Source organism: Carassius auratus, chromosome 5 (assembly GCF_003368295.1).
Source record: "Carassius auratus strain Wakin chromosome 5, ASM336829v1, whole genome shotgun sequence".
NCBI lineage: Eukaryota > Metazoa > Chordata > Actinopteri > Cypriniformes > Cyprinidae > Carassius > Carassius auratus.
The window spans coordinates 13,005,127-13,028,745 of record NC_039247.1 but is presented as its reverse complement, the minus strand read 5'-3'; the positions used below and the strand labels follow the sequence as shown (position 1 = coordinate 13,028,745).

At 36.1% G+C, this 23,619-nt stretch overlaps 1 protein-coding gene and 1 pseudogene across 1 annotated transcript; one reads left to right on the top strand and one right to left on the bottom strand.

Annotated features, from left to right (window-relative positions):
• Positions 1-376: 376 nt before the first annotated feature.
• On the bottom strand, positions 377-3,536 carry LOC113076174 (fructose-1,6-bisphosphatase 1-like). The gene is made up of 7 exons (XM_026248830.1): positions 3,282-3,536; positions 2,622-2,784; positions 2,215-2,307; positions 1,966-2,106; positions 1,730-1,867; positions 1,117-1,236; positions 377-974 (listed from the first exon to the last, which is right to left on the bottom strand). Exons 1-7 carry the CDS (start codon positions 3,449-3,451, stop codon positions 786-788), a joined length of 1,014 nt encoding a protein of 337 aa, XP_026104615.1. The 5' UTR covers positions 3,452-3,536; the 3' UTR covers positions 377-785.
• Positions 3,537-5,698: 2,162 nt separating this feature from the next.
• On the top strand, positions 5,699-22,031 carry LOC113076160 (tetratricopeptide repeat protein 33-like; annotated as a pseudogene).
• Positions 22,032-23,619: the final 1,588 nt, after the last annotated feature.

Below are 23,619 nucleotides of genomic sequence, written 5' to 3'. Positions count from 1 at the left end.
GATCAGCAAATACTTTGTTGAATGTTTTGGAATTATCTTTGGTTGTTTGTCCTGAAATTGCTTGATTGATTGGTCAATTGAATTTGTGATCAGTAAAAACCTTTTATGTGATTTTTTTTCACCGGGTGAACTTTGGACTTCATTTCTTTAAGGACTCTTGTAGGGAATGTCAATGAAGAAGGCTTACTGCCAAAAGTTTGATTGTTCCATGCTGCAAAATAAAAAAAATAAAAAAATAAAATTGATGAATATTAAGCGAGTGTGGATCCGTGACTAGAAAATGATGTGCTTATTGATGTACGCCCCCTAGACTAAAGTTGAGTGCAGAGTACTTAATTTTTTCTTGATCATCATATAATAAAATGGAAACAATTAATGGTTTGGGATGGTTTGTTTATTTATATAGCACTACTAAAAGAACCCTGAAGGTTACCCACAGTGCTTTGCATTAAAGCAAAACAACCAAAACACCATTCTTACATGCAATGTTTTTATTTTCATTGTGAACAGACGTGTTTATGGGGCTTAATATTAGAAACTGTAAGGTTTATGACAGTGGATTATATATTTATAATATCTTTATATTATGAATTGCGTTACAAGAGTACAAAAAACATTTGTAAAAATGAAACTTAACGTGGAAACTTCTTTTATCCTATAAAGATAATGGATGCTTCTTGTCTCGTCCTTGCCCTTATCGCTAATTTTTTTTTTTTTTTTTTTGAGGTTCAGTGGGATGGTTTGTGGTTATAGTAGATGGTTAAAATTGCTCATCTGGTTGCATCTCATTTAGAGTGTTTCTTAAAGATGGAGATATACTCCTGTACATCATCAGGGGAGCCCAGCACTACAGGAACCCTCTGGTGGATTGAGTCAGGTTTGATGTCTAGGACATTCATGGCTCCTGTTGTTGCCATACCGCCAGCCTGCTCCATTATGAAGGCCATGGGGTTGCACTCATACAACAGCCTCAGCTGGAGCCCAGAAAAAAAAACATAAAACCATGTGAGATTGTTGCCTTAAATACACTTTAAATTGCATCCTTTCACAACTCAAACAGCTCATGGTGTTGTTAGCAATGCAATGCATTCACTTTTAAACCCTGTTTCTCCTCACCTTGCCCTTGGGGCTCTTGATATTAGCAGGATACAGGAAAATTCCACCATAGACCAGAGTCCTGTGCACATCAGCTACCATGGAGCCCACATAGCGCCCTCCATAGGGTGAACTTCCATCCTGCAGGTCAGAGTGGGAATGTTATCTTTACTGTTAGTGGAAGATGCTTAATATGTTGGTTGCAAAATTTGATAATGATAAATATGTTTCTTGAGCAGCAAATCAGCTTATTATGAGAATTTCTGCAGGAACGTGTGACACTGAAGACCAAAGCAATGGTTGCTTGAAATACAGCTTTGCTATCACAGGAATAATTGACATTTAAATTATATTAAAATAGAAACAGCTATTTTAACATTGTAATACTACTGTATGTCACAATGTTATTGTTTCTACTGTTTTCTTTTCTTTCTTTCTTTTAAAAAAAAAAATGGCCTAAGACTTCAAAAACATTAATGAGCCCAAACTTTGAACAATGGAATATCTTAAGTCTTAAGTAAAGATCTGACTCTGCCATGATAGTAACCATAATGGTCGCTAAACAGATAATAGAAGGATATTTGTCTAACACGAACCCTTCAGAGAAATCTAATCAAAATCTGTAGGCTCATACCTCTGGGAATTTCTTCTTTTGCAGATATTCTGTGACATCTGGGTAAAAATGTGCTGCATAGCCTTCATTCAGACTGTAGATCTTCCCCTTCTTCTTAATCTTCACATCCTGGTCTACAAGTATAAACTCACCAATGGCCTAATGATGGAGGAAGAAAAGGTGTAGAAAGATTAAGAAGTAAAGCAACTATTTAAAGTTAAACAGAATATGAAGAATGTAACATAATTCTGACTTACAGGATCAAGCATGAAGCAGTTGACTCCTTGGCCTGTGGAGAGAACCAGCATGGTGGCACTGCCATAAAGAGCGTACCCTGCTGCCACAATGTTTCTGCCGCTCCGCAAGGCATCTTTCTCTGAGGGTTCATCATCAGTTTCCTGGAGATCATGTGCACACAAACAAACAAAAGCATTTCATTCATTTTTAAATGACTATGAAGAAATATTTGTTTGTAATTCATTTAGATCTGAAAGCCTGTACTGTACATTTCTGTAGATTGCAAAAATGGTTCCAATAGAAGCTAAGCAGTCAATGTTTGAAGAGCCATCCAGAGGGTCAAAGCAAACCACGTATTTGCCCTGAGCAAAATAAATAAACACAAAGTCAGGTAGTTTATTGGCTTATACACAAATACATCAAAGATGTTAGTTAATACATAAAGAAAATTATTTTACAGACCAAAACAAACAAGTCAGATCATTTCAATTTATTAAAAAATTTAAACTTAAATTATATTAACACAAGATTTTCGTATGTAAATCAGTTTTTTAAAATTGGCCAAAATATTAAAGTGTTTGAAGGTTTTACTTTGACATTTTATCTTTACTTTTTTTTTTTTTTTTTTTTTTTCAGATTACACCACAACAACAAACATACTGATGCACACACTTACCCTTTTCTCTGGTTCTACAATGATGGCACGTTCATTTTCTTCAGACACCAGAACACAGGATGTGAAGGAGGCTTTAATCATGTTTATAACAAGATCATTGGACAGGACGTCCAACTTTTTAACCTGGTCACCTGTAACATTTGTGCTCCCAGCAATTCCATAGCTGATTAAAAGAAAAAAATATTTTTAACAGAGACTGATTCATGAAGAATTATGTACGTAGTCTTTATGCTTTCCTCACAGTGCCGATAACTTCAACATTTGTCCCCTATTTCAGCAAGAGATGAGGTCTAATCATTGCTTCAGTCTGCAGTGTTTCTTTGCAAAATAGCTTAATTGACCAGCCACTGCGACAGTTCACTGATATACTGTAAATGTATAACTATTCAAATGTGCAAAATGTGCAAAAACTATGCATCGGAAAAAGTTTTTTGCAAGTGGAAATGAAAGTTTTAACTGTTGAAAAGGTTCTAATCAATAGTAAACTAAAGCACATTGTATAGTCTGTGAAGTGATAGGGGCTGCTTATTGAATACCAAAATATAGAGAATTTTTTTTTTTTTTTACTATAAGATGCAAAGATGACAGAAACAGTCTGAAAACCATAATATTGTTAATATTGAATTGTTTGGTGCTGTAAATGCATTGGCAGATACTCACAGATTGGCAATGCCGGCTTTTCTGACAGCAGTGGAAATGGCTTTGATGGCCGTGCACATGGAGTTGAGAAGGGTTGTAAGCTCTCCCGTTCCTTTGGCTTTTCTGCCCTCTTCCAAAACAAACCTGGTGAGGGTCACCACGTTGGTATCAAATGCACCTCTGTCTGACATGATGACTGACTGCTAATGTGTGAAACCTCCTTGGAGTTCCTGCTTGGATTCCTGTCAGAACAGATTTATTAGAACTAAGTGTAGATAAAATACTGTGTTTAAAGGGGGAGTGATGGTAGTTTAGCCAATTGCAGATAGAGTTAGAAAGGAGGGGTGGCTTCTTGCACATGTAGTGAATGCAGGTGAGGGCCTGGCTGAAGTCCATAGAGTTTATCACAGATTTCAGACTGAGTATAGGGGGACAGTTGATTTAAAACAATGGAGCTGATTGTATCATTTTGGCTTATTTGATTTGTGATGGATTGATTGACATTTTGCAATGTAAATCTACTTTATGCAACAACTTGTGTCTAGTTTTAAGATCTGTGCTTACAAAAAAAGTAATAAAGTGAATAGATGATAAAAACAACGGACTATAGCTTCTTTTTTACAGAATTACAACATTCATTCATTCATTCATTCATTAAATCATCTGTTTACCTAAAGATCCACATAGTTGTAGTGACTAATGATTGATTGGCATTGCAGAACTGTCAACAGAATCTGTTCATGTGCACGGGGTGTCCGTGATCAACGTGCAGTTCAAAGGTTAGTGCCCGCAAAAGAATGCATGGGCAGTGGGATTCTTACACAATATTATAACAACCATGCACTAAATAACTGTTCAGGTTTCTTAATGTTTCAGTGTTGATTTTTGCCAGTTTTGTTTCCACAGTTATATATGTCAGTTTGAACCCAGGGCTAAAATGATGGTAATACCATACAATAATGCACTCAATATTGATTACAATGATGATGATTCTGGGCCTCATTTCCAGCAGTAATGAAGCCGCATACTTGGATGAGGTAGAGAAACTCACATCATGGTGCCAGGACAATTGTTTCTCTATGAATGTGAGTAAAACTAAAGAGCCAGGAAGAGACAGCAGCAGCCATATACTCCTCTTATGATCAGTGGGACCCCTGTGGAGAGGGTGAGCAGCTTCAAGTACCTTGATGTAAACATCACCGAGGACCTGACGTGGACTTCACACAAGACTGCCATGCAGAGAGTTGTGCGCTTAGCTGAGCGCATCTCAGTTTCGACTCTTCTCTCGCTGCTGGAGATCTACCTCAAACACTGCAAAAGCAGAGCTGTTAAAATCATTGAAAGGTTAGTTCACCCAAAAATAAAAAAAAATTGTATGCATTTTACAACACATATTCTCTGGGATTTGTGATATCACAAATATTGACGAATGGGACGAGACCTGATTGAGCTGCACTAGATAAGGCAACGAGTGTTAACACTATGTCGGAGACAAGCTATCTTTCCCAAAGCAGACAAACTTCTGCGGTTTAAACCAGTCTCAAATTGATTTGATTTTCAATATTTACACTTATGCTAGCAGGCGGCTATGGTATGGGGCATGACATTTTCAGACCAGGCGCCAAGTGGAGCCACTCACAATCACACTGTCCCAGCTATTCAATCATTTGATATAGGAGCTATTCCAGCTGTTCATGACAGACTGGGGAGAGAGGTGTTAAAATATTGTAAAATTTGTTAAAAGTAAAGGTTTTACGCACAACCTAGTACAAGAGCCTGATCTATTACACCTCCAAAACAAACTTTGTATAGGAGCTTAATAGGACTCATTTAAAGCTGGCCCTGTACCTTTAAGAGACTTTAACAGTGCTTCCGGGTTAGAAGGCTGAGTGGATAAGTCCAAAACATCTGTGAGTAACTCATGGATGAAAACGCTATATGTCATTGATGTTGGGGCATTTCTATTTATAATTCAGTTTTTTTTTCTGTTATAATTTACGTGTTCAGCTGCGCTTGCAAACGTAAAGATTCTTTAGAAAATGCCAATGCAGAAAGTACTTAACTAACGTAACTAACGTTACAGCCTTCAGTTCATATTATTTCCAATAATATGAATGTGACCTGTGTAGTAAATCGCATTGGACTGTAAAACAGACTTCAGGACCTGTTACTGACCTAAAGTTGGCTGGATTACAAGTGCACTTGACCTTCTTGCAGTTGCAGGTTCAATATGCGATGACTGAACCAAGAAGTTTTAGCGTTTCTTCTTCTTGGACAGTTACCCTGGTCATTCAAACCACATAAAAAAAAAAAAAAAACTTTTCCAATTCCAATGGCAAATATAGTGATATAATATAGAGTTGTGCAATTTTAGTAATACAATTTCTATTGTTTTGTCAGTAGCTACTTTTGCAAAAAAAAAAAAAAAAAAAAAAAAAACCTTTTAGTATTAAATAAATATAGAGCAGTATTTAAATGGTGAATATGTAGTGGTCTAACAAACAAATAGGTCTAAATCTATTAGAATGCATTGTATACAATACATGCATTGTAGAAAATACCAATGCCTTCAAAGTTTAGCCTCAGACTGTTTTTCAGTCTGTCTTGTAATTTTTTTTTCTTGAAAGCGTGTAACTGTCCTTTTAATTGTTACATTTTAATGCATTATTCACAATTGCTAGTCTTACAGGAGCTGTTTTAGTTTTTTCAGGATGGCCTATTTTGGCTGGAAACGTAAGGTGGGGGAGAGAGTTTCCAAGATTCCGAGCAGGTGGATGACGAGGACATGGAGAAGGAAAGAGCTGATTGGCTGCATGTCATCAAACAGAGACGAGAGCTGCTGCTGGAGGATTGTGCTGCTAAGAGCAAGAGACTGAAGGATGAAGGAATGCTGCTCGCCGAGCAGGGAAGGTTTGTGTGCTTGTTAAATCCAGTCTTGTGATAAATATTGCAAGTTTGGATGAGCTATTAGAAAGCCAATATTGGAATAGCAAGAAGTGTGTACAGAAAAAACCGAGTCTCAAACAACATTGCTTCCACTGTTTTCATTTCTTAGTTACAGTCTGAAGCATGATGTATGGTATGAGTCCCAGCGCTGTGTTGGGTGCACCATTGTAATCTATTCTGTGTTCTGGTCCGAAATTCCTTTATGTATACTTGAAATCAAGATTAAAATTTTTTGAATGAAATCTTTCATTCAGCAATGACACGTGACACTGAAGACTGGAGTAATAATGCTGAAAATTCAGCTTTCCCATCATAGGAATACATTACTATTTAAAAATGTGTTAAATTAGAAAACAGTTATTTTAATTTGTAATAATATTTCAAAATATTATACTTTTTTTTTTATCAATTCACAATTACTATTTTTACTGTATTTTTGACTTAATAAATGTAGCTTTGGTGAACAACATGCAATTTTTATCTTACCAACCCCAAACATTTAAACAGTAGCATAGACACACACACAGACACACACACACAAACACGTTGGTAGGATACAGATATCCTGGTTTTGACAGTGAGCTTTCTGCTTGATTCGAAAAAGTGATTCACAAAATAAGATACTTGTTGACCCATGGACAACCTCTCTCATCCTTACCTGATTTTCAGTAAGTCTCTCCGTTTTATACACTCTGGAGGCATGTGGCTGCCAAAATCCTTCCTGGAAAACCTGACATATGTTTTGTCTTTATGGTTACTCAACTGATAGTTGTTATTTAATCAGGTCAGTGCATTGGCCAGCAAATGACAAAGCAGTTGTTGTCAATGATAGAAACAGGGTTCTTGGAGTCATCAACAAAGATGATAAACAGCGGGTCTTTTACCCTGTCAATTATAACAGTGCCCATCCAGTAGATGGGGCTGTGGGTTTGCTACAGACTCTCTGCATTTGGATGTGGACCTCTTGTTTGAACTGGTTCACAAAATATGCTGGCTCATACACAACTATTATATAGCTACAGAGGACTTAAATTATAATAAGTATGGAGTATGATGATGGTTTTTATCCTTTTTGTTGTTTTGGAACTTGACTGCCCAGACCCCCATGCAAATTAATTATGTAGACATTTTCTTTTTATATTTCTGGGTTTGTTATTCTTTGAAGAACTTTGACTTACAACCCACTATTTACATTATGCACCCTGAATGAAAAACACTGACTGAGCTCATATAAGCAAGGATACCGTGATATTATATCACTTTTCAAAGCAAACCTTGTGCTTTGTTTATATGAAGTAGAAAAAGGATTACATCTATTACTTTTATTGACATTTATTCCTTCAATGACTGGATAAACCCGACACCGGTCGGAGAGGCCTAGGCAGGAGTTCAGTACAGCATGTAGAAGCTGAACATTTTAGCACTCAAATGAGACTTTCAGTTTTAGCATGTCTGTGAAAAGCTCAACCAACGGTCATGAAGCAGGACTGAGCTGAAAAACAAAACACTCTAATGTGTGCGTTTTTCTCTCACTATTTATTTTCTATGATCATAAGTAATTATGTCATTGTTTAATATGCACTCTCTTCTCTTGGAGGCAGCATTTCTTATATGAATCTCTGAAGCAGGTGTGTCCACATACACTTAGGATGATCTTCATCTCTTTGAGTTGAGAGGGTGTTACGAAATGTGAGATGGAGAGGAAAAAGGTCTTCTTTCTCAAGTTTCTCATCTTTTAACCACTTAACCGGAACAATAAGTCAAATTAGGCTGCTTGTATTCTCACTATCCAAATAAAAAAAAGGAATAAACGTCACAGCCAGCAAGCACCTGAAGGGGATAAAAGAAAAAGCTTGAACTTACTGGAAGATGGTTTAAAGGTACGGATTAAACCGAAGCTGTCGTTATTGCGGCTTTATCCTGTAAAGCCTTAACAAGTCCATGAGAGGTCAGGGTAAGGTGTCCCCCGTCAATTTTACAGCCTTTTATCTTCTTTTCTTCTCCACAACTCTCGGTCTCCATCCATGTCTTGATTCATTTAAAAGCTGTAGTCTGAAATGTTTTTAATGGTATAATTAAGCAGCACTTTGGCTCTAACCGCGAATTAGTGGACTGTAAGCTACTGCTGCTCGTGATGTGATTACCGTAGCACTATGCCAATATTTGTTGCACCTGCTTTTTCAGAGAAATTTAAGGAAGGCCAGGTAGCGTTCCCCAGATTATTATTTATTGCAAGGTCAAGTCAAGTAGATGACAGGGCCACAGGTTTTAGGATTTCTGTATAATCTCTTGCTAATGGACAGTTTGTTTTGAATAAGAACTGTTCAACTGTATTTATTGACTGCTGAGCAATCGATTTTTTTTTACTTTTGAATCATCACAATTAAAGATAACTGCTGGAAAATGTCCTCCTGCTTTCTGTACAAACTGTTCATGCATTTTTATTGCTACTGGAGCTTTCGACTGTTTTATCATGCACAGGATGATCTTCAAAAAAGAAAGAAAAAAAAAACGTTTTCGTTAAGTGGCCTATTTAAATGTGGAGGGCAAAAATAGCCCTGTGTTACCAGGGAAGGCTTAAATAGGAGTCCCAGAGAGGGTTTCTAGGCTCATCAGACCTCGGTACATCCATTCATTGTCATCTAATAAGAATATGAAGTGAATCTAGACTTCAGTAGATCTGAATATATTTGAATGTATTGGAGATCTGGAACAAATTGAAATGATTGAAGGATGCATAAAATACCCAGTTTGTGGAACTGCTCATAATCAATTTATATATTGTACAATTTCCCTAAATGAGAAACTATGCAAGCTATGTATCATAAGAGCCAACAATATTTGCAGTGCAGTAGTAAAGATGCTACAGCAGGTAACTTGAGGTGACGGTCTCATTCACAATCTTATAAAAGACTCAAACGTCTTTATTACTTTAAATCACCTTTAAATTTCACATGCTTGGTAGCCATTATAGCTGGGGTCAGTGATGATACTCCCTTAAACAATGGTGCTGGCTAATGCTTTATGCAGCCCCTGAAGAGGCGTGTTGCCCTTGGCGACTCTTATAATCAAGTTTTTTGGAGAATAAGTGAATTGTGATGAGGAAATTACATGGAGCTGCAGAACAGTGGGAACAGGCAGGTCAACACAATGCACTTATAGGAGGCTGCATTTGAAGCTCACTTTGCTCCTTTGTGTGTTAACTGCTCAAGATAAACATTTTTTGAAATTGAAAAATTGAACTATTGAAAAACAAAAAACATCCAGGTAATGACACGCAGTTTTACTCTAAGTTTCAAGCATATGTAAACCTTTGAGGCAGCTTTTTAATTTATCTTTTAATTCAGCTATAATTTATTCTTGTGGACTATAAACATCTGTCATGTGATTTTTTTTTTATTCGGGGCAGTACTAAATAACTTATCTCTTTTATTAAAATTAACATTTGGCATTTTCTGCAGAGATGTAAATTGACTATGAATGATAATGTTATTTGTATAATGTTACAAATATTATTTGTAAAATGATGCAGCAGATTTTTTTTTCTTTACAATTTTTAGTTGTTTTGTATTATTTAGCATGTCAAGTTCACACAAGTAGCAAAGTGCCTAGATGTTGAAAGTGTGTTGTCATCAAGATTACTTGTCAAACAAATACATTAATTTGACCTAGCAAAATTGCTTAGAATAATCCTTGACATTTTTAAAAAATAAAATAATTGGTAGATAAATGTGCCCCCATACTAAATCCACTACATATAAATGTGGTATAGTTATCCAACAGTAGTGCCATGCAAGATGCAGTATATTTATTTCTAACCCAATATAACAAGTTAGTTCTAGTTTAGAAAGCTGGATTTTCTTAGCAGTTTACTTACTTTGCCATTTTTCCCTGAAACCAATTAGTTATCCCATATTTACATGACTATCACTCTTTTACTTGGTGGGGTTTTTCTTTTTAATAAACTTCCACTCATTTAGCTCAAGGTTTACAGCCAGAGTTACAGAATATAAACTATTGCGTGGTTATTAACACTTTAACCATTTTTATATGTGAAAAAAATCTGGAAACATATTCGTCTTGAAGACTCATGTGACTTCAATCAAATTGAAAAAAAAAAAAACTGTGAGATTGGGGGAAAGAAAAAAATAATTTTATGTCGCTCAAAATGTATTTTAGTTACCCAATTGGTTTTTCTCTTAGTGTGAATTTTTTAAATCATAATTTATGCACAAGATGAAGTATCACACAGTTGAATAAATATGTCCTCATCATGTGTTTCTCACAATACAGATCGATATCACTTGGGTACGAGTGTGATATTGCATTTATACAACAGTTCAATGGCACTGTAAATACATAAAAGTGTAACTAAATGTCTTAAAAAACATTATGTTGGCATCTGCCACGGATTCAAATCTCAAAGTTGACCGTTTAACACAGGGCTTCTCAACTCTGGCCCTCGAGGTTCACTTTTCTGCAGAGTTTAGCTCCAACCCTAAACACACCTGAACAAGCTGATCAGGTTCTTCAGGACTGCTACAAAGTTACAGGCAGATCATTTTGATCAAGGTTAGAGCTAAACTCGTGAGGATCGTGAGGGCCAGAGTGTAGGTCCTCTGGTTTAACAGCTGAGCCCAAGCCTCTGTTATTAATTTGGAAACCTCACTTAGAACTAGTAACAAAGGAGCGTTGAGTTGCTTCATTGAAAGCTGACTGTTTCATGTAGAGTTGGGTATTATGAGAGAGTACTCATTTGACTACTGTGATTGCTTCAATCCATAATGTGCCTGAGCACGGTTTGCTGAGCAGCTTCTACTTTTGTGTGCGCTACTGTGATGATTACGACAACAAACATAGATTATAACGGATGTGGTTCTCATCTTATTGATAAACTTTAGTTTTAATTTGTGAGAAAAGCAGGAAGTTCCTCCATCAGTGTCATTTGTCTTCTGTAATAATGTTCTGATACTTGCAGCACCATTAAAACAATGAAAACCACTGCACTACGTAAGGGATAAATCTATTAAACAGTCTATTAGCGAAAGCGCTTTCTCAAATCAAAAAGTTGCATCATAATGACGTAAGTATGCTCAAGCCCTGGAACATTAAATACATTGTGAGTACAGGCCAGCGCGGAGAAAAGATGAATGGGTGATATAGAGTATATGTCGAACGTCACCTGACTAAATCTGGAAAATAGGTCTCATCACTTCCTCTTGTCAGAGAATGCGCTAATAGCCATAATAAATAACTGCGATATCTATGGACTTTTAAAATAATCACTAACTATCTGTTTTTATTGTTGACATTATATATATAAAACATATAAATGTTAGTTTATGTATAGTAAATGAAAATAATAATAATAATAAAAAAAAAACTTTTAGATATCATTCTGCATATTTGATGGACATTGGTTATGATAATCTTTGTTATCTACTTTGATACTTTGATATCTACTTTTTACTCAAGGCATCTTGAGTAAAACTGCTTCATATTTAACAAAGCATATGCTTGAACCAGAAGCAACTCATGGGTGGAAAACATTGATATGTATAGGTGAATGCCACTTTCGATCTCTCCAGATATGTCAGATATGTCAATATGTCGTCACTCACAATAAAAATGAATCCGTTTCAAGATGCCACAACACAGCGCAGCCTCTTGTTCTAAACATCCACTGGCACTTAAATTCTGAAGAAATTGGATAAACATCCAAAGGTCAGAATAGAAGCTGCTAATTTATCTATCTACCTATAAATATCTATGTTGGAAAGACCTCTCAGCCAATCAGAATCGAGGAACAGAAAGAACTGTTGAAGAACTGTTGTATCCACTTTTTTTCCTGAACACGGAAGTGTTTCTAGTAGTTTTTTTAGATGACATGAAGCGGCTGGACGTTAGCTGCATTGAAGAAAGATGAGCGCACAGATCCAACATACAGCATCTATCTGTTTTTTTTTAATTATTATTTAATTTTACATTAAACAAGACATTAGTCCTATTACCATATGCAGTTCAGTTTGGCAGAGTTGCCTGTTTTGATCAGTGTGTGAATCATGTGAACACCCCACAATCCTTGTCTCATAGATGTTCAGTAAGTTACAGTATGTCACATTAAAAAAGTGACCGGACAGATGGTATGTGTCTCCTGTCAGTATTGTTGGCATGTGGGAGATTTTCCTCTATTACTGGAACTATTTCCTGGTTGACATTCATTTAAAGTTAAACTGTCCTTCCACACTTCATTAAGTGGGATAAAATGAGACCATTTGTAAGTTTCAATCGCAGGACTGATTATAAATATCTGTAATGTAAGTTTTGAAAGTGCTAACAGTTCAACAGAGACAGATTTTGCTACCAAACAACAGAAATAGCTGGTGACATCAGTCAGCATATTCCTAATACTGGACTAGACATCCATGTCTTGCTGATAAATTAGTTATTATTATTATTATTATTATTATTATTTTGACTAGCATAATCTGTGATATTAAGACTTAATGCTTGAATATTATTAAATTCCCCAGTAATCTAATTTTTATATATTTTATAACTTTTTATATTAAATAACGATTAAGTTTGCAGGGGGCTCATGAAACATTGATGTCTAAGGCACATTTACGAGGTGAAAGACAAATAGTACTTACTATAGTACTATAGTGTCACTTACAGTAAGGATGACCATAATAGTGAATAACATCGCAGTTTCACATGACTCCTGCCTCAACATGGCTATAAAGACCCACCTACTGTACCAGCACATTGTACTGTGATGTTGTAGATGTTTTGCCTGTTCAGGCACCACTGGCACACTGTTTACACTGCTAACCAGTGTGCCCAGGGAATTAATTGAGTGAGCAATACTTTTTTGGGAAAGATAAGTAGACAAAAGTGATTAAGCGTTTGCTTCCTCAAACAATATGACCTGATAATTTACTGCCAAATTGTCTACACAAGATTCGTAGTATGCCAAGAAATTTAAACACAGCCCAGTATGAGGGTTACATTCATAACATTCAGTTTGGCTCCTTTTTAGTCCTTAAGTTTTGTTATTGTTGTTGTTGTTGTTTTTCGTCGTGAAATCTGACTCCTCATTTTCTATTTTCCCCAAGAAAATTTCCTAAAAAGTTAAATTTTATGATGTAAGCATCTGTAATATAGCTCTGAATTGTACTACAGTTGTAGGAGGACGTTTTCTTTTGGGTAATGATTATAGTCATTGTCAGAAGGTGATTTATTTTAAACACCATACCATGAGATAGCTTTTTCAGGAGAGAAGGAAAATAAGAGAAGACTTGCATTTGTTAAACTTCATCAGAAATCTTAATATACCCCATACATACCTTACGTTGCTCAGTCTACCTCAGTTGTTGTGAAGGTCTCTGTGTGTGTGTGTGTGTGTGTGTGCATACATACATCATAGTGTATATTTTGCAAACCAGAAAGCTCTAAAGAAAGTGTTACAATTTTTCAAATAATTTACCGGAGTATTTTCTGTTTTTGTGTTTGCTGTAGGAACTGGGAGGCATTGAAGAGGTGGGACGAGGCGATTCAGCTCACACCAGACAATGCTGTGCTCCATGAGATGAAATCACAGGTAAAAAAGAAAATCAGTTCAGTTCATACACACTACAAAATATGATTTTAATGTGAATTGGGAGTCTGCAATAGTGGAATTTACCGTAAATGTACAGCTGTTACGTAGGCTGTTGTTTTCATTTCTTCCTCCCTAAGTTTCATTCTCCAAACCCACTCCCTGTCTGTGGCTTTATGACAAAACGTTTTGACATCTAGGGGTTTTTTCTCGTATTTTCCCTTCTCTACTCTCACAGGCAAACTGTATCTTACATAGAGAGCATGATGGACATACTGTACCTGTCCTTCACTCTGGATGGAATTATTATTCTTTGAGGATGCGGACGATTTTAGATAGTGGTCCTGAAAATGCAACACACATTATCATAAATAAATATATATATATATATATATATATATATATATATATATACACACACACACACTTGTTTCTTAATGTAGGGAAAGGCCTGCTGGGTTTAAGTGTCTTGCTCAAGAGCGCAGTGGTGATCAGACGCAGTGGTCACTATGACACTGTCATTAATTCACTAGACACATTTACTTGTGATTTTTATTTTAAATGAAAGTTTATCCAAATTTAAAATGTAAGTTTATCCAAATGGATCTCTACTTTATTTATTGTATTTTTGTTATTCACTGAATGTCGGTTGAAATAATGTCATGAACAGGATCATGGAGGAGTTTGCTTCAGCTGATGGTGGGCTGTTTATGAAAAAAGTTTATACAGTAGGTCACATTTATATGTTAGCAGCTCGTAATTAATAGTAAACCTGTTTTACGGTAATGAATGACAACATAAAGGAAAAAAAAGCAGTCTGACGACCCTCCAGGCGGGCTGCTCCTTCAAAATGTTTGCAAGCACCTGCTTTTGTACAAATCAAATGGTAACAGGATATGTTTGTAAAACATTTGCATAATGCTCACAGAAAACAACTGATGACCTGGTCTGCCTTTTTATTTGTTCCTTCATTTGTCAACTCATTCACTCATCTTACCTTTAATATCCTGTCTTTCACTCTCTCCTGTCAGTTTTCACTCTTATGATCTCAGCTTTAGCTCTGAGAGTCTGAGAGTCTGCGTGAGGACATCACAGTATCTTGGATCTGGCAAAGACAGATCGGCTGAAAATATCAGACAGTTTTTATTGAGCATTTTGATCTCTTTGACAACTTAATTAAATACAATTTTCTACTAAACTGAGAGCATTGATAGATCTAAATGTTATGTAATTCGTTTTAGTTTCTCTCCTTAACCTGTTCATCAGGATCGTAGTTACTATATGTTTTCTTATTTTGACAGACGTTCAAAATGATGACAAAGTTCTGTGACAAAATAGAACCAAGACCAATTTAAGCTTTAGACTTTCATGATTTCACCATATCTGCAATGAAAGCTCTTCTCGGAAATGGTCTTGGATTGCATGATTTGGATTTCTCTTTTATTTTACTCCACTAGTCTTTACAGAATTTGCTGATTGGCCCTAAATCTTGACATAGCTTACTCAATCATACACAAATGTATGTGCTGTAGATGTACAAATACATGTTCAGAGACTGAGCTGTTTACTGAGGTGAATGCACACACACACACACACACACACACACAAACAAACACACTTGTTTGCTCACTCATTTTACTTAACATAGGACAGATTACAACCAGCAGCAGTCATTGCATCCAGTCACTTAGTCTGTTCTGTCTACTTGTAACCCTGTTTTGTCATTTTCATCCCTTAACTTTCACTTTTTCTACATTTTCCATCCTCTATTATTGCTCCCTTTTAAACTCTTCTTTCATCGCTCTTCATCTTATCTTTGGCATACGTGTCTAGGCTTTGATGTCTGGGAAAGTTGTTTTTCATTGCACAGATGAGCGTAGGTGTAATGACAGTTGGACTTTAAAACACCTTTCAACGGATTGATTTTCTGATTAAATTTTCTATCAAACCAACAACTGTCATATTCTCATATGTGGGTGTAAACTTCAGAAACCAGATAAAGCTGAAATCGAATAGTCTATGTGAAACTGTGAATGTAACAATGAAACAACAGGTTTTACAATAAAAATAAATGCATGCATATAAACATGTTTCTTTCTAAAAATAACTTCATCTGGAAAACTTAAGTTGTTTTTCTACATGCTGTAAAGAGTATGCCAGAATAATCATGATTTATTGAGCTGAGTGCACATGAACAACTGCTTTCTTTCAAATCGCTATTGATCATTACTGTGAATGTTGACTTTACTCTTTTATTTGTTGCTCCCAATGTGCATTTTTTATATCCTGCTTATATAAAACTGTCCAGTCATTTCAGTCCATTTTATTCTGAACAAAATCACTTGAACTCACATCATGTCATTATGACTTCTAAACTCATAAGTGGGAATTTCCCAGAAGCACTTGAGCGCTGCACAGGTCAGGGATTCGTTTTCAGCACTGGTTGCAATTACAAGATCTGGCTAGCCTTATATCTAATTAAATTGTTACTTCAGGAAAACTGATCATGTTTGGAAATCAGACTGAAATTAAGTTTGAGGTGAAAATTACTTTTAAAATTACTCTTCTCATATAAATTATACTTATACTTATAGTCATACATCAAATTCAAAAAATAATAATAATAATAATTTGCACACATTGTGCTAGTGTAGCTGTTTTAAGTTGAATAAATCAAATTTTTGAAAATGTTTTGGTTGGAAAACACTACACAACATTTGCAGTTTTGTAGGAGTCATTGCCTGTTGCCAAAAGAGCCAGTCTGAAGATTTTGTCCAGTTGAGGAGACTGATTTCACAGAAACTCCTGTAGTGTTTGATGGGCACAGACTCTGTTTATCTTCATAGTTCCCGACTGTGATTCCATTCAGTTGAGGGAGTCAGTTTTAGAGCTCATACTGTTTTCATTTGTCATGCGGCTTCTGAGGCGCATTCTCTGTGACTTTGTGTTGGAAACAACTAATGCTGGTAGTGTGTGATCATCATTCAGTTGATGCATGATTTCTAGTTTTTCTCTGTAACCATTTACAAAGTCTGCAAAGTCTTCTAAAATCTGTTTAGATTTTAAAATTAGTGTTGAGAAAATATTTCAGGAATTGAGTCTGTCAACTTCTAACCTTGTGATGTTGTAACCCTTAGGTGTTGATCGCCCTTCAAGAGGTGTTCCTGGCTGTGCAGTCTGCAGAGATGGCCACCAGACTCCGCCCCCTCTGGTGGGAGGCGTGGCAAACTCTGGGCCGCACCCAACTAAGTCTTGGCGAAGTAGAGCTAGTAAGTACATTTTATGTAATGAGCTTCAATTATCTAGTCATTCCAGTTTATGCCAAAACTATAGTTAAATCTGCCCCATCAGGTCTTACCATAAAAACATTCATAGAACTTCAGAACAAAGAGTAATTTCTTTCTTTTTAAGAAAACAAACTAAAATAATAATGTGTATAATATGTGTATAAATGTGATATTTAGTCCAAAGATTTTTTTTTTCCTTTTTTTTTTTTTTCTTCAGTTGATTAAATAAGCAGTGTTCTGTTCATTGATTACAGTTGGGCTTTTTTTTTGTTATAATTAACAGTGTAAATGTTCTCTTTAATTATATCTCATCCCACAACATCAGGGCCCTAGGCAACCACCTAAGTAACCCAAATGAACAGCCAAGCTTAGAGGTCAACACAAACGGTTAATTCATCATTTTGAGGCAGTCAGTATGAGGTGAATGAGACCTCTTGTCACTTATCAATCGCTCAGACTGAGTGTTATTGTGATGAAATGTGTAGTTCAGTACGTCCAAGCCCAGGAGCATGGAAGAGTACTTTAAGAGGAACACTGCCACACCTTACCTGCCCCGACCTGTGTGTGATTGATTGTGCACATTAGACAGACATGCTCAATGAAAGAAAACCTTGCAGATCCTGTAGTCCTCCAGCTAGTAAGTATTTGCCTGTGTCTATTGTAATACAAACACTCATCGCGCACACCGAGTTTGACGTCTTGGCTAGAGATTGAATAAATACTTTACTATTTTGGGCTAAGCATGCCTTGTCAAGTCATTTACTCAAGTCAAGTCAAGAAAAATAACCTGAGGATGGAGGATTTGAATGAAATGTTAGGAGTAATGTTTACGTTCTGTTTTTTTTTTTTTTTTCTTTTTTCTTTTTTTTTTTACATGATTATAGAACACATTTTCTTCGAACTGCTGCAGTGATAATTGACTTCTTGTTGAAAGGGTGTTCATACCAAAGACATTAACTGTTTTCCTGCACAAATCTTTAATTACATACTTTTTAAGATTTATTCAAACTGTGTCACTCTCAAACTAAAATGTGTTACATCAATAAGAGCTACCTACATTTGCTCTAATGAAAATTATTACTTTTAATAACATTTACATATCATAGTGGAGTTCATAGTATCAATGTTTATGCATTGTTGAAACATTTGGAAAACGTTTTGATCCACCATTCTTCTCACAACATTCTTTAAAGAAAAACAGCTCACAAAAAATGAATGTCCAATCAATTATGAGCAGATTTTTCGGGAAATCTCCAGTGCATCCCTGTGGAAATTTCTATAATGTTTGAGTCTGAGATAAAGACCCTGGAGAAGAAGTGTCAAGCTTTTTATTTTAATTACAATTTTGTCATTTTAGTATATTTTCATAAATTCTTGCGTAAAAGGTGTAGTGCAGTTCTAAAGTATGCAAGTTTTTCTTAGAAATCGCTGATAGTAATTTTCTTTGTCTGGGGTTATGACATTTTGATTTAAAGTAATGAAGTAAAAAAAAAAGAAATATATGCATAATTGTTCACAATAGGATCAATAATATGCATTTAGGAAACTTTAATTTCCATTTTATACCTACTGCTATTGTTATAAACAAATATAAGGTAACTTATGCAACCGCTACAGTACACACACACACACAAGTAATCTTACAGGATTCAGCACTTTCCAGTTTGGTGTGTTAGTCACTCCTAATGGAGGAGCAAGATTGAGTGAGTCTATGACATGACTTCAGCACAGCTGTTGTAAACATCTCTGTTAAATCGATCAGATCTCTGCAGGAGAAAAGGTCTCCCAAAGCCTTCAGCTGGTTTTATTCCTCATTAAAGGTTTTCCTCATGACAAGTGCTGAGGATTCTTGGCTCCTGCTCACACTGGCTCTGATATTCTTCCTCTCTCAGGCTGATATGTGATCTAGTGTTTCTGTTGAAGGAGTGACCATTCCTTTGTAGATTGTCGAGTCAATAGGGCAATTATGAAGGTAAAATGCCTCACTAAATCCTATTTATGAATGCATTATTTTCCCAGGGGATGAAAAGAAAGCAAATGTCATTCTTTGTCTCTCTATCGTTCTCTTGTCCCCTGAGTAACATGAGCAGGGTGACTGATTCACAGCAGGAACTAGGCTTTAGTCTTCATACAGAATGAATGTATGTTAGTTATGTATAGACTGAATGTGCTCTTCAGCACTCAAGCAGCTGTGACACTGTGTGCACATAAAAGCCATCTTCAACAAATAATTATTTAGCTTTCTCATAATCATTTTAATACTGTCGATACTGAATATTGAGTGTAGAATAGATCTGACATATGCAGCGGTTCAGTGTGTGCATTGAAAGATGTGTTGATCTTTCAATCTTAATTATGTGCTTTGCAGCTGTGGTTTTTTCTTTCTTTTCTTTTTTTTTTGTATGCGAGCATGGATGATGTGACTTGTTAAGGCTTATTAAGTTTTATTGAGCTGAAACCACATTCTTGTTTCTTTTTAACTTCTTTCTTAAAGTGGGTTTTTGGGAAGAAATGGGAACTGACTTTTGTGTAAGTGAAGTTGTTTTAGTACATTTTCATTAGTTCCAGAAAGCTGCAGAGGTTTGTTTTATCATGAAAAGAGCAAGGAGTCATGACTGCTCACTTGGTTTGACTGTACATTAAACATCTGTTCATGCTCATTTTGGAGTGTGCTCTTAAAAAGTCCATGCATTTTATATTCCAGCAAAAAAACAACAGAGGGCAGAACTAGCATTCAGTGAGCCACTGCTTTTGGTCATATCAAACATTTTCATTAAAATAAAGACATATTTATTTAAATTAAACTGAATTGTTCTACTTGAGATTGCAGTTAGGCAAGAGTTAGATTTAAAGACTCATCTCAAGCTGTACATGTGTGAAAAATGTTGGTGGATATGTCAGGGGAGACTGATTTATTTATTTATTTTTGAGCTCTATGGCATGAACTTTTTTTAAATGGAAATAAATTGATACTTTTTTCGGCATGGATGGATTCATTTTATCAGAAGTGAAAGTAAAGACATTTATAATGTTGCAAAAGTGTTATATCTCAAATAAATGCTGTCCTTTTGAACTTTCTATTTATCGAAGAAGCCTAAAACTTATTATTATTAGGGTAGCCTATTATATGCCCTATTATTAGGGTATTATTAACAGTTTTCAACATTGAGAATAATAATAAATGTTTCTTGAGCAGCAAATTAGCATATTAATATGATTGAGGACTGGAGTAATGGCTGTTGAATTACATAAAAAAAATTAAAAAAAATTTTTTTTTAATTACTATTTAATAATAATAATTTATATATTTCACAAAATTAATGTTTACTGTATTATTGACCAAACCCTATACTAAAGTGTTACCAAAAATACTTTTAAAGCATTTAATAATCCTATTTGATGTACATTTTCACATGTTTTATGTTTCTTCTGTGCGTTCCAGGCTGTGCGATCTTTCAAAGTGGCACTGCACCTGCATCCGTCTGAGCGCTCCCTCTGGGAGGAAGACCTAGGCTGGGCTTTACAGCTCCGGGAGCAACAAAATGCTCTCCGTGAAAGAGCGAAACAGGAAGATGAAGCCCAAAGGCTCCTTGTGCAAGCTCCTGAGCTGAAGAGCGATTATGATTTTGAAAGCGATGAAGTGATTGAGGCTTGCACAACCATGGCTGATAGACAGAAAAAATATGAGGACTTAAAGAAAACAGTGGTTGTGGATGCACGCGGGGTCGCCAAAGAAGTGATTGTCAAAGATTAAAGCAAATCCACTTCATCCTCACAGTGTTGTTTAGTCAAGGCACGAGGACTCTGAGTGAAATAGAGGCTGGGGATATTGGTGAATAAAGTTGAATACATTTTTGTTTTCTTTGTGCACAAAAAGTATTCTTGTAGCTTCATAACAGTATGGTTGAACCTATAATGTCACATTTTAAAGTGTTCTTCCTTACTTTCTGGGCCACAACTAAACGTTTCAGTTGGATTGATGTCAATGCAGAGTCAGAAAGCTCTTGGATTTCATATAAAAAAATAGCTTAATTTGTGTACTGAAGATGAACGGTCTTACGGGTTTGGAATGACACGAGGGTGAGTAATTAATGACAAAATTTACATACAGTATTTGAGTCAACTATCCCTTTAACTATGTTACTATTCCCAGTGAATCTGTATAGTGAGCATCAGATTCCCAGAAGAATTTGAAATGCTTTGGCATTTTCACTCCAATAAGAGCATAAATTCCTTCTTTTTTTTTTACTGATGCATTCTGTGGTTATTTCATTGTTTTAGTCTGGTTAAGCATTGCCTTATAAGTTTCCAAAATAGCAGAGCAATCCCTTCTCAATGTACACTCTTGATTAGCAATTTCACCATTTCTAGTTGGATTTTAATTCAGTCCTGTTTTATGTGAGATGTGAGCTATCACTTGGGACCCTAGAGCTGTTATTCTGTAGCAGTGTGACTCCCTGATGTACTAGGGCTGGCTGAATCAATCATAATATCAATAGTATCGAAACCAATGTTTGTATTGGTATCAGATCAATCCCATCCTGATGAGATCGATAGTTCAGGTTAATTTTCTCTGGTCTGTGCTTAGTATATTGTTTCTGTTTCATTAAAGACTAGACATGTCTTTGTGTGTACATACAGTATGCAGCTCCTTTCCCATCTCGTATACACATGTTGCTCCTCCTTATATGGGAGCAAAACGCTGAATGTGAAACTTTGCGAACTGCCCTCATATTTGGGGCTTTTCTGCTTGTCTGTAAATAATATTTTCACATTAAGCATTTTTAAATGTCCCACTGAGTCAGAAGTCACTGGCAGAGTCCTTTCAGAAAGGCAAAGAATATCCATGTAGCGATGGTGAATGTAATATTGTAGTGGTAACATTTTAGTATATAGACCAATTCTCACTATTATTTTACTTCTTAGCATGCCCATTAATAACATACTTGCGGTGTATTAGTACTTATAAAGCACTTATTCGTCATGACCATATTCTATATCTCTAATCCTACCCAATACCTTAACATAACAACTACCTTACTGTTAATAAGAAGCAAATTAGTAGTTTATTGAGGCAAACATCATAGTTAATGGTTTTTAAATGGTGTGAATTGGACCTTAAAATAAAGTGTGACCATTTTAGTAATAGAAGCGTTAGTTATTGTACATTTTCAAAGTGTAATCAGTATCTGTATTGGCGATACTGGTCTTGTATGTACTTGGTATCGGATCGATACCAAAATTTGCAGTAACACTCACCCCTATGATGTACCAGGACTGAGTGGGAAGGACATGACAAAAACACACATACACACACTTGCTCCATTATCTATCTACAGATTTTTTTAGTTTAGTTAGTGATACAAAGAAATAAAGTAGGCCTAGTAGTAATGCAGTCATGGGTTAAAATGTCACGCAGAAGAGAAGGTGATGCAGGGAGCAATATTTTAGTTATTATGCTTTATTATAGGATTACTTTATATAAGGATTTTTATGTGATTTTCTTTGGGTGAAATTACACTTCTCAACATTTAATCAGCTCGGTTCCTTGGTGAGAAATCGCTGGAAAAGATTTAGCTCCAGGATTTTGTGAAGTTGGTATCACCAGTTCCTTTCTGACTGGCTGGGTACTACAAAACTTCAGAAAGTCAAAACTTCTGGGTTCTCAGGTTTTCATTAATCAGTACCAGGCTGCTGCATTAAGTGTTAACAAGGGTGAACTCTGGATTTGGCAAAATCTGTTGAGTTCAACTGAATATTTCAAATATAAGAGAATCATTACAAACTTTCTCCTTCAGCGCAATGATCATCTTCTCGCTGGACTCCAAAGAATGAAGAACAAAGAAGCCTGCTACTCTTTCTCAGCACCTCTCTACTGCGGTCGTCCGGTGACTTTCAAATTCTCTGCTAATTGAGAAACTTCCATTGGCATTTGACTCATCATGTCGTGGCATGAGTGCGGCACATGCAGGGCCACCCCTTCATGCCACTGACCAGCACAGAGGGAGTGCTCACAGATATGGACTGCCCTCATTGTGAGAGCATGAGTCTTGCTCCACTCACATATTTTCCTACTCGGCCCTACTCCTGCTTCCTCTGCCTTCACCTCCATTGATGGCATTGAGCAAAAAGGCTCAGTGGTAGAGCATTGCATTAGCAGCACAAAAGGTTGTGGGTTCAATTCCCAGGGCACACACATACTAGTTAGAAAAATGAATATCCTGAATGCATTGTAAGTCGCTTTGGATAAATGTAAGTGAGAAGCTCCCCTCTCAAAGAGGCTGTCGCGGCACATCTATGCTCACCCACGGGTAGAAAATTTATGATGAAATGGCACTCAGCTCGATCTTATATAGGCAGTTGACTGCCCATTTTGGCAGGCTGAAATGCCATTTGTTTGTGCAGCTTCACAAACGATAACAAATCATGCAATGCTCATTCTTGTTATCTCATGGAATCAAGGTTACATTAGTAATCAAGGCGTAAACAAGCTAGTTGGACATGTTTAATGGTTCCAGTAACTCAC

Bases quoted from the DNA above. Each gene is read 5' to 3' on its own strand.
- LOC113076174 (XM_026248830.1), bottom strand. From the start codon at position 3,451: ATGTCAGACAGAGGTGCATTTGATACCAACGTGGTGACCCTCACCAGG. The intron at 2,107-2,214 runs GTACAGTACAGG...CATGATCTCCAG, and splicing joins TTTTTGCAATCTACAGAAAT to GAAACTGATGATGAACCCTC. The intron at 975-1,116 runs GTGAGGAGAAAC...TCTGGGCTCCAG, and splicing joins TCAAGAGCCCCAAGGGCAAG to CTGAGGCTGTTGTATGAGTG.